The following is a 12,382-nucleotide window of genomic DNA, read 5'->3' as shown; positions in this document are numbered from 1 at the left end:
AAAGTAGGGTCCTTCCCCCCTAAAATGGGTTGGAGGACTCTGCCTCATTGAATTGAAGACAGGCGGACCAGAAAAGAAACCATACTCAACTTGGTAGTGTTTAACTCTTCCCTCTCCCAAGTAGTAAATACAAGTGATAATTTGGGTAGCGACCGGGGAACGTATATGATATATCAGTACACAAAGATGCAATGTAATCTACCTTTTGCAGGGGTTGGTCTAGTTCTTTACCCACCTTGTTAAAAGTTTTTTGTTATTTGAGCATTTAAGTAACAGAGTGAAATATAAGAGGGAATTGGCAGTGATGAAAAGAAGCCATAACCTCAAATTCTTGCTAAGGTAATCTATGATCTTGCACAAAATTACATTTTCCATTTCTTGCGGAGATAACTCGAAAGTAAAAGAAAACACAGGTGAAACATTGCATTGGTATGGGTTACATTGGTTACTTTCCCACAATCAATTTTGCCCTTGCATGTCCCTCATTGATCTGGAACTGCTCCCCAAGACCAAAGTGAGCCATCAGCAACCAAATGAAAGTTAAAAGCTCCCCACCTTTACTCAGTTGCTGAGCGTGCGTGTTTGCTCTGCAGTGACTCGCTGCATATGAGATCAATTCCACCCACACCCTGCTCAGTAATTTCCATTTCTGCAGCCCCTTCTTCTCCAAAACGTTTAGTTCTTTGGCCAGCATACTTGCATCGAACAACACAGATTTACTCCTGTCTCCCTTCACAGTCACAGGTTTAACATCTGTATTCACGGAAATAATTGCCTCACAGGCCTCGGCCACTCTATTTTCTTTCTTTTTGTTGCCTTTTCGCTTAGATAGTAAACCCCGCCTCTCAAAGAATCTTTCAGCCTCTGCACAAGTGTCTCGAAATCTTATCTTTCCAATACCTCCTACAGCAGACATCATAGTCGGCTGCATGATTAAAAGATATAGCATGTAATCAGAGAGAAGCTTACTGAATTCTCGATAATCAAAACTTTCCTTGTCCACTAGCTTTTCATCGGGAGTGTTGTAGCAGATATCAGTGGCAATGTGCCACAATAGAAGGCTTTCATCATATTGAACATCAGTCACATATTGCATCAACGTGCTACGATCAACTTTTGTGTCACTGTCCGTCAGAACCCATTCACCTCTGGCAGCAGATATCCTCTTGGCTGCTTCAGGATCATCTGCATAGTCGGCTTTGGTTTTCAGCTCGTTAAAGATGAACCTCCATAGCTCTTTAGTAAATGGCTCGCGGGATACATATAGTATCTGATCTATCAAGTCATTAAGACCCATACTTCCCATGATGATTTTATGAGCATAGCTTAAGAATACACTTATTTTGCTGATGATTCGGAGTAGGCTAGGAATCTGCTTGAACTTACCGACAACAAAAGTGAAAAGCTTACCGACTTTATCCTTGATAAAACCCAAGATACATATCACACAAGACAGAAAATCGATGACCTTTTTAATGACAGCTTTAATCAGATCAACAACAAACCGATAACATCCGTTAATGTGAAGAAAGCGAGTGATTTTCTCAGCGATAACAAGCGGCCATCTCGTGAATTTGTGGATTCTACTAGAGTGGCTTTTCAGGCAATAGCTTACCAAATTGTAGGATGAGAGAGATCCAGACCACCTGCGGACCACAATGGGAGTTGCCAGCACATAATGTGTCGTCTCCAGTTTAGGATTCGCTGTCTTACAGGGATGACGTCGCCACCGTGGCCTCTTCAACCAAAGGAAGCCTTTGAAGATCATAGCGATGATCCCCGAATTCGAATCAGGGTCCTTGATGGTAGCGAAAGTCCAGTCTGAGAAAATGAGCATAAGGAGGGCTATTACATCCAGAGCTATGGCACCCAGGAGCAAGGTGTAGGTGATTCCAACATCAAATTCGTTAAACTCATGTCTATCTGTTTTGAAATGGAAGAGTCCAAGAGCTGCTAAAACGGACCCAAAGGCTATTCCTCGAAATATATATCCCCAAATGGAATGCACAACTTCCACCTTAGTATAAAGAACCTCATAGATGAAGTTGAGTTCAACCTCGATTACCCTCAGAGCATCATCTGCTTCTCTTTCTTTGAAGAATTCCCGGCTCTCGTTACGTTCGCGAAAGCTGAAGATGAGATCCACAACAAGCCCCTTGAAGATTAGGAAGTACTTATAAGCATAATGCACCACTTCGAGATCGTTCAACCAGCCTTTCTTCACTGGAACGTCAGTAGCCCTGGCTTCTTTATCAGGCTCTGAAACCATGATTATTTGCGCTGGAAGTTTGTTCTCTCTCTTGAAAGCGTATTCCTCCATAAGCTTTGCGTAGTTTGGCCCAGGATCGGCTTCTTTGAGCATGGAATCTCGAAACCTGTCCAAGCTCGCGAGATACAGAGCACGCGTCCGCTCAACGTACTTGATGGTTCCAGCAACAAACATGAGGGTAGTGGAGATCCATAGCTTGTTTGGAATTGATTGAACAAAGACATAAAGAGTGGCAACAGCTTGAAAGCCGAGACCCAGTAAGTGCCTAAGCCAGAGTTCGTTATCTTCAAGAGCAAAAGCAGTAATTGTATCGGGACCACCAAGGTGTAGCAAAAGAAAGGGAGCCCAGAACGCTACAAGAGCATTGTTCTCCTTAGAACCAGATTTAGTATCACCGCCTTGCCTGTTGGAGATGAGACCCACAGTGAAATTAGCCGCCGCATCGGCCAGCAAGTAAGCCGACCAGATGACTATGATTAAGAGTTTGTTCCTTGTGCATTTTCTGTATGGGGCGAACAAAATCAGGTAGGTCTGCATTGAGAGACTGAACAGAATAGTCCCTCGGATATTCCATTTCTCCCAGGTGCTCTTGACCTTTGATGGGATGGGATCAACCATTTCCTCCCTATGGTTCCTTCTTATTTCAGCTCCCTGTGAGCAGAGTTCAGTTGAGTTGGAGACGAAGTTGCTGCAGACCGAATGCAAAACAGAGAACAACCAATCCAAGTAACCAGTTTCTTGGAAAGTCAAGTCAGCCTGCTTGGCCGTTGGTAAAGTGGAGTTGGCCTTTTATTTTCTTCATTATGCCAGAATGGTAGCAGGCTAGAAACAATTTTTAGTATAATTATGGTATTGACTCTATTGACTTCAAATATCAGATTCCTATTTTTCATTGTCTTTTCCTTTTTTATCTCCGTTAGTGCGCGTTTGGTACAGAGAATAACCCTATTTTTCATTGTCTTTTCCTTTTTTATCTCCTTTAGTGCACCTTTGGTAAAGAGAATAGTTAATTATCTATTCTCATGTTTTTACTTTACTTCCGTTTGGTATAATAATAACATAATAAATAACTATTATCTAATAATAGTTATTTTTTAAAATAGAATAAAACTCAAGCATAACTTCAGCATTTTTATGAATTTTACTATTTCATGATCGAGAAAATAACTTTAAAATATGATAAGATTAAAATACATCTTATAATTTAAAAATATTACAATTTTAAACTTATAAATATTTTTTTCTTCTTATTTTGGCTTTTTCTTCTCTCTCTTCTCACGTTATTTTCTCTCTCATTCTCTTTCTAATTGGCACTCAACATCGAAGATGGCGGCAATGGCAACAACCACGGCGATTTCACAATCGAATATAGTCGAAAAGCGTAGATCTAGTCCTTTTCGACAAGATTCAACTGAGATCCAACTTGATTTGATTGAGAGAAGCACCGAATCTGGTGTTTTCAGACCAAATTTCACAGTTAGATTTGGCACTCTACGGTCAGATAATTAAATTAAAATATATTAAATTTTAAATAAGTATAAATAAAAATAAAAATTATTAATATTTTAATCATAATAATATTTAATTATAAAAAATTAATAATTAAATTATATTAAAATATTAATATTTTTAAAATTATAAAATATTGATATTTTAATTAAATTATTAACATTTTAAAAATCAAATAAAAATAAATAATTATATATAATAAAAGGTATTTTTATCTTTTTATTTTTTATTCCATTATTATTCTAAAGTTATTGTTACTTACTAAATACTGTAATAAGTCATAATAATTATTCCTACTCTATTCCATTTGTCATACCAAATTACGTAATATTTATTCTATTATATTTTCACTTCATTCTATTCTCACGTAATAGTTATTATATTTTATTCCTATCTATTTTGCAAACCAAACGTATTATTACTGTCTAATAAAAAGTACGACTTATCCTGCCCAAGTGTTTTTAAAAAAAAAAAAACCCCAACAAATACTAGCTAATATTAATATAATCATAATTTAATTCAATAGTAAGTATTTGAATCTTCTTTGAATTTGTGCCATGTAATAGTTTTTTTTTTGAATTGACATGTAATAATTTTGTTGTCAAGTCTCATCTGAATTTTATTATAAAATATCTCACTATTACTTAACTCTATTAGATAATATAAATTACTAAATTATAAAGTAGTCGTTGTTATTTTTTTATTTATTATGTAATTTACAATATAATATTTATAATTTTGGTTGGTTGTTAATAGGTCAATAACATTAAAGCCATTAATTAATTTAGTTTAATTTAATTTAAAATGGAATTGAATTATGTATTTGTACACGAAAATGGCAATTAGACCACGATTACCCTCAATGCTTTGGCCTTTTCTACTTCACATTATTCCTTGATGGCGTCTCCTGCCAGCTCATATGAATTTTTATTTTTTGGAAGGGACAGATTAAATTGATAAATAATGACCGTTTACTAGGAAAAAAAACAATTTTGCATCAATTTGCATTTTTTTTTTGTTATGAGAAGAGGATTTAAAAATGTACAATTTTGCATCAATTTGCATTTATTCTTGTTGGAATAAATAAGAAAATGTACAAGTTGTATTAAGTTGACTAAAAAAACTTAAAAATTGAAATTACAAAAAAAGACGTGATGGTGTTAAATTGATAAATATTAAAAAAAAAAAAAAGGGAATGAAATTAGAACATTAAATTGGGAAAGTGGTTGCGTTGACGTTTACTTGACTCAGATTTGAATTTGAAGTTTGAACAACAACATTGGATGCGGTGAGCATGGCAATGGGTGGCAATTATTCAAATTACAACTTAAAATAGGTTTCAATTTGCAATAATAAATTCAATATAAGGACAAAGCATTAAAGTGTTTAGATTGCTGTCGGACGTTTCCCCTAATAGACTTTGTCCAAAGCGACGCCGCCTAAGCCCTCAATTTAATTATAGTATATAGTGGTATATCATTTCATTTTCAAGAGCAAAATTTTCATCTACTAGCCCTTTTTTTTTTTGAAATGTAACCCATTATTATTATTATTATTATCATTATTAATTTATCTTATCATCAATTAAGTGTGTTTTACCATTCACGCATTCACATATGCTTAGATGATATATGAATACTTTATAATTAAATACTATTATTTGTCACGAATTCGAATAATGATTTACCTTGAGTTGTACAAATGACTGGTAAAATCAAGACTCGTAAAAAGGATAGTAACAGTTTTGAGATCTTGACAATTTTGGCTTAAAAAATTATGGTTTAGTTTGAGTCTCATTGCTTTTAGTTGAATTTTAAGAATTTGACATGATATTTATCTTTTTGTAATTAAAATTGGTTAAATAAGTTAATTCAATTAAAGTTTTTTCTTAATTGAATCAAATCGAATTTATTGAAAAGTTAAGATTGACTCAAATTTTGTTTAAATGAAATTGTTACTTAATTTAATTAATTCATTAATTAAAAAAATTAAAATTAAAATTAATCGAATTTACCTAATTAATCAAATTGTGCTTAAACAGAAACTATTACTTGGTTTGAATATGATTACATGCAAGAGCAAGACATGGAGAAGGAGTTGCTTGCTTCCAAGTTCTGAGTTGTTAGGAAATTTGTGTCGTTTTCAGAAGATGGTAACTGTAAACTCAACTTCCCAGGAGCCAAAGACCACACTGTCACTCCAATAATAAAAAGAGAAGACTTTCCTCCAGTCTTCTCTTACTGTTTCTAGTCATTTTGCTTATTTATTTATTTTTAATTTTATTTTTGCAAGACTTTTAGCCTCCTCCAAAGTCTTGGTCTTAGGCGATAAATTTGATTTATTATTAGTCAGGGAAAGCAGACACTGCGAAAAGCCCGGTAGCAGGGGTGGCCCCGCCAATCAGATGCCCCTACCCTATCCCTATGCCGATGTGTTTTAGAATTTTGGATACCAAAATTAAAACATCATAGGATTAAAGATGGCAATGACTATGAGATTACATCCATGATGCATTATGCATATATGTTCTTTACGAAAATTTGTACTTCATAGGAGCTGCTTTTTCGATTCACCATATCCTTTTCATAAATATATATATATATATATATCTTGTGCCAACTTTATGATTCACGTGGCTCTTTTTCGAAATAATAGAAAACTTTAATCAATAAACAAAGACAGTTTTTTTTAGGATAAAATATTTTTATTTTTAAATTTTGATTAAAATTATATAAAATTTTATTAATTTCTAAAATAAACACTTTATTCAAAAATATAAATATTGTTAATAAAAATTATGATAAGATTAAAATATTTTTTATTTTATTAATTTTTAAAATTATTAACAAATATATTAATAATTAATTAACGATTAAATTTATATATTTACTAAAAATATTTTTTAAAAATAAAATATTTATTTTAAAAATTAATAAATTTTTATATAATTTTAATTAAAATTTAAATGTTAAAAATATTTTATTTCTTATTTTCTAATAAAGTCAGCCCTTGAAAGGTACAATATGCCTGCCACGTCAATTTAATTTTTAAATTGGATCGGAGAATGCATGATGCAAGTGAATTTGTACGAGGAAATGACAAACAGACCACTGCTAACAATTAATTATTAATTGTGCCATGTAATAGTTTTTTTTTTTTTTTAAATTGACATGTAATAATTTTACTACCAAGTCTTATCTGAATTTCCTTATAAAATATCTCAATATTACTTAATCCTATTAGATAATATAAATTACTTAATTATAAAGTAGTCGTTGTCATTTTTGTTATTTATTATGTAATTTACAATATAATACTTATAATTTTGGTTGGTTGTTAATAGGTCAATAACGTTAAAGCCATTAATTAATTTAGTTTAAATTAAAATGGAATTGAATTATGTATTTGTACGACGAAGATGGCAATTAGATCACAATTACCCTCAATGCTTTCGCCTTCTCTACTACACATTATTCATTGATGGCATCTCCTGCCAGCTCATATGAATTTTTTATTTTTATGGAAGGGATAGATTAAATTGATAAATAATGACCGTTTACTTGGAAAAAAAAAACAATTTTGCATAAATTTGCAAATTTTTTTATTTTGACAAGAGGATTTTTACATTATTCTTATTGGAATAAATAAGAAAATGTACGAGTTGTATTAAGTTGACTAAAAAAAGTTTAACAATTGAAATAATAATATAAAAAAGACGGAAGTGTTTGCATCGATCATTTGTTTAGAAAACTCTTTTTCGAGAAAAAATAAATAAAACAACACGTGATGGTGTTAAATTGCTAAATATTTTTTTTAAAAAAAGAAAGAAATTAGAACATAAAGAATGGGAAAGTGGTTGCGTTGAGGTTTACTTGTTTGGTTTAACCGAGATTTGAATTTGATGTTTGAACAACAACATTGGATACGGTGAGCATGGTAATGGGTGACAATTATTCAAATTACAAATTAAAATAGGCTTCAATTTGCAATAACAAATTCAATATAAGGACAAAGCATTAAAGTGTTTAGATTCCTGTCGGACTTGTCACCTATTGTCTTTGTCTAAGGCGACGCCATTTCAGCCCTCAACTTAACTATAGTATATAGTAGTATATCATTTCATTTTCATGACCAAAATTTTCATCTACTGGCCCTTTTATTATTATTTTTTTAAAAGATAACTCTTTATTATTATTATTATTATTATCAATTTATTTCATCATCAATTTAAGTGTGTTTACCAATTCACGTATTTTTAGATGATATATGAATGCTTTATAATTGAATACTTATTTGTCACAAATTCAAATAATGGTCTACCTTGAGCTGTACAAATGATGGGTAAAATCAAGGCTCGTGAAAAGAATAGTAACAGTTTTGAGATTTTGATAATTTTAGCTTAAAAAATTAGGATTTAGTTAGAGTCTTATTGCTTTTAGTTGAATTTTAAGAATTTGACGTGATATTATTTTTTTGTAATTAAAATTGATTAAATAAATTAATTCAATTAAAGTTTTTCTTAATTGAATCAAATCAAATTTATTGAAAAGTTAAGATTGACTCAAACTTTATTTTAATGAAATTGTTACTTAATTTAATTAATCCAATTAATTAAAAAAAATTAAAATTAAAATTAATCGAATTTTCCGAATTAATCAAATTGTGCTTAAAACAGAAACTATTACTTGGTTTGAATATGGTTACATGCAAGAGCAAGACATGGAGATGGAGTTGCTTGCTTCCAAGTTCTGAGTTGTTAGGAACTCTGTGACTTTCTCAGAAGATGGTAATTGTGAACTCAACTTCCTGGGAACCAAAGACCACATTGTCACTTCAGTAATAAAAACAGAAGACTTTCCTCCAGTCTTCGCTTACTGCTTCTAGTCATTTTGCTTATTTATTTATTTTTAATTTTATTTTTGCAAGACTTTTAGCCTCCTCCAAAGTCTTGGTCTTAGGCGATAAATTTGATTTATTATTAGTCAGGGGAAACAGACACCGCGAAAAGCCCGGTAGCAGGGGTGGGCCCCGCCAATCAAATGACCCTACCCTATCCCTATGCCGATGTGTTTTAGAGTTTTGGACACCAATATTAAAACATCATAAGATGAAAGATGGCCATAACTATGAGATCACATCCGTGATGCATTATGCATGTACGTTCTTGACGAAAATTTTGTGCTTCATTTGGAGCTGCTTTTCCAATTCACCCCATCCTTTCCATAAAAATATATATTTTTTTTATATCTTGTGCCCACTTTATGATTCACGTTAAACTTTAATCAATAAGCAAAGACTGTTTATTTTTTAAGTCAGCTTTTGGAAGGTGCAGTGTGCCTGCCAGCTCAATTTAATTTTTAAATTGGAATTGGAGAACGCTTGTACGAGGAAATGACAAACAGGCCACTGCTAACAATTAACCATTGGACTTCCCAACAACTTGCCACCACGTGCATTAAAATTTCCGCATTTACGTTACGCCTTCGGTTGGTTGATGGGGGCAATCAGTCTCTCCAGCCTCTGAAATGAATAAGAAAATCTACATGATTAAAAGAAAGATTGTTACTGAGCAAAAAACAAAAGAAAAAGATTGTTGAGATAATAGAGAAAGACTTGAGAAGCCGCCTGGGTTGACCTTATACCTGGTCACCAAAGGGCAACAAAAGACAAAACCAAGCCAAAACTGTAAATTGTTCTTCATCTTTTCGGCTGGATGGAAATTTGCATCCATTTGTAGACTGGAATTTTATTTCCCCTGTTTCCAGGAATTCTAACTTACCGATTTTATCGTCATTTTTATGCTGATTTCTTTGGGGGAGGGAAGCCGGTATAGTGAGAGTGTGAGAGATGAGCAATACAGGCGCTTCAACCCATGAGATCAGTGAAGAACACGAGAGGTCAGTACTCAAGAGATCAGTGAAGAACATTGGATGCGGTGAGCATGGTAATGGGTGACAATTATTCAAATTACAGCTTAAAATAGGTTTCAATTTTGTAATAACAAATTCAATAAGAGGACAAAAGCATTAAAGTGTTTAGATTCCTGTCGAACTTTTCCCCTAATAGACTTTGCCAAAAGCGACGCCGTTTCAGCCCTCAATTTAATTATAGTATATAGTAGTATATCATTTCATTTTCATGAGCAAAATTTTCATCTACTAGCTCTGTTATTATTTAAAAAAAAAAACAACCCTTTATTATTATTATTATTATTAATAATTTATCTCATCATCAATTTAAGTGTGTTTTACCATTCACTTATGCTTAGATGATATATGAATACTTTATAATTGAATACTATTATTTGTCGCGAATTCCAATAATGGTCTACCTTGAGCTGAACAAATGACGGGTAAAATCAAAGCTCGTAAAAAGAATGGTAACAGTTTTGAGATCTTGACAATTTTGGCTTAAAAAATTATGATTTAGTTTGAGTCTCGTTGCTTTTAGTTGAATTTTAAGAATTTGATATGATATTTATCTTTTTTTGTAATTAAAATTAGTTAAATAATCAAATCGAATTTATTAAAAAGTTAAGATTGACTCAAACTTTTTTTTAATCAAATTGTTACTTAATTTAATTAATTCAATTAATTAATTTTTTAAAAATTAAAATTAATCAAATTAACCGAATTAATCAAATTGTGCTTAAACAGAAACTATTACTTGGTTTGAAGATGATTACATGCAAGAGCAAGATATGGAGACGGAGTTGCTTGCTTCCGAGTTCTGAGTTGTTAAGGAAATCTGTGTCTTTTTCAGGAGATGGTGACTGTGAACTCAACTTCGCAGGAGCCAAAGGCCACATTGTCACTCCAATAATAAGAAAAGACTTTCCTCCAGTCTTCTCTAACTGTTTCTAGTCATTTTGCTTATTTATTTATTTTTAATTTTGTTTTTGCAAAGACTTTGGCCTCGAATTTGAAAGTCTTGGTCCTAGGCGATAAATTGGATTTATTATTAGTCAGGGGAACACAGGCAAGGCAAAAAAGCCAGGTAGCACGGGTGGGCCACGACAATCAAATGCCCCTACCCCATCCCTATGCCCACGTGTTTTAGAATTTTGGATACCAATATTAAAACATCATAAAGATTAAAGATGGCTATGACAATGAGATCACATCCATGATGCATTATGCGTATATGTTCTTTAGGAATATTTGTACTTCATTGGAGCTGCTTGTCCGATTCACCTTATCCTTTTCATATATATATATATATATATATATATATATATATATATATATATATATATATATATATATATATCTTGTGCCAACTTTATGATTCGCGTGACTCTTTCTCGAAATAATAGAAAACTTTAATCAATAAACAAAGACTGTTTATTTTTTTAGGATAAAATATTTTTAAAAAAATTGTAATTAAAATTACATAAAATTTTATTAATTTTTAAAATAAACGCTTCATCCAAAAATACAAAAATCATTAATAAAAAAATGAAAAAAATTAAAATATATTTTATTTTATTAATTTAAAAAATTTTATTTTTAAAAAAATAAAAAAATAAAGAGTGCTCCTTAAAGAAGAGTTTTTTAATTAATAAAAAAATAAAATTATATAATAATAATTATATATTTTTTTTACTCTTGTTATATTAACAAGTTGACTTAAATATTAATAATTGACTAACAGTTCGATTTTATGTGTTTAGTAAAAAATATTTTTTTGAGATGAAGTTCATATTTTAAAAATTAATAAATTTTTATTTAATTTTTATTAAAATTTAAACAATAAAAGTATTTTATTTTTTATTTTCTAATAAAGTGAGTACAGCGTGCCTGCCACGTCAATTTAATTTTTAAATTAGAATCGGAGAATGCATGATGCAAGTGACAAACAGACCACTGCTATCAATTAATTATTGGAGTTTCCAACTTGCAACTTGCCTAGTCTCAGGAGCAGTCGCTCTCGATTCTACAACATGCATTGAAATTTTCCGCATTCACGTCATCCGTTGGCTGGTAGGGACAATCACTCTGTCTAGCCTCTGAAATGAATAAGAAAATCTATATGATTAAAAGAAAGAGATTGTTGAGATAATAGAGAAAGACTTGAGTAGCCGTCTGGGTTGAACCTATTTTTTATCACCAAAGGGGAAAAAAAAGACAAAACCAAGCCAAAACTGTAAATTGCATTTCATCTTTTTGGCTGGATGGAAATTTGTATCCATTTCTAGACTGGGATTTTATTGCCCTGTTTCCAGGAGTTCTAACTTACTGATTTTGTCCTCATTTTTTTGCTGATTTCTTTGTGGGAGGGAAGCCGGTATAGTGAGAGTGTGAGAGATGAGCAATACAGGCGCTTCAACCCATGAGATCGGTGAAGAGCACGAGCAGGTTAGTGCCCAAGAGATCGGTGAAGAACATTGGATGCGGTGAACATGGTAATGGGTGACAATTATTCAAATTACAACTTGAAATAGGTTTCAATTTTGCAATAACAAATTCAATATAAGGACAAAAGCATTAAAGTATTTAGATTCCTGTCGAACTTTTCCCCTAGTAGTCTTTGTCTAAAGCGACGCCGTTTCAGCCCTCAATTTAATTATAGTATATAGTAGTATATCATTTCATTTTCATGAGC

The 12,382-nt window shown here is 31.8% G+C and overlaps 1 protein-coding gene across 1 annotated transcript; it reads right to left on the bottom strand.

Moving 5' to 3' along the window:
* Positions 1 to 328: 328 nt before the first annotated feature.
* On the bottom strand, positions 329 to 3,088 carry LOC18606879 (uncharacterized). The gene has a single exon (XM_018117995.2). The coding sequence runs from the start codon at positions 2,885 to 2,887 to the stop codon at positions 446 to 448; it is 2,442 nt and encodes an 813-aa protein (XP_017973484.2). The 5' UTR covers positions 2,888 to 3,088; the 3' UTR covers positions 329 to 445.
* Between the last annotated feature and the right edge of the window lie 9,294 nt (positions 3,089 to 12,382).

Source organism: Theobroma cacao, chromosome 3 (genome assembly GCF_053813885.1).
Source record: "Theobroma cacao isolate CCN51 chromosome 3, ASM5381388v1, whole genome shotgun sequence".
Classification (NCBI taxonomy): Eukaryota; Viridiplantae; Streptophyta; class Magnoliopsida; order Malvales; family Malvaceae; genus Theobroma; species Theobroma cacao.
This window is presented reverse-complemented; position numbering and strand designations above follow the sequence as displayed.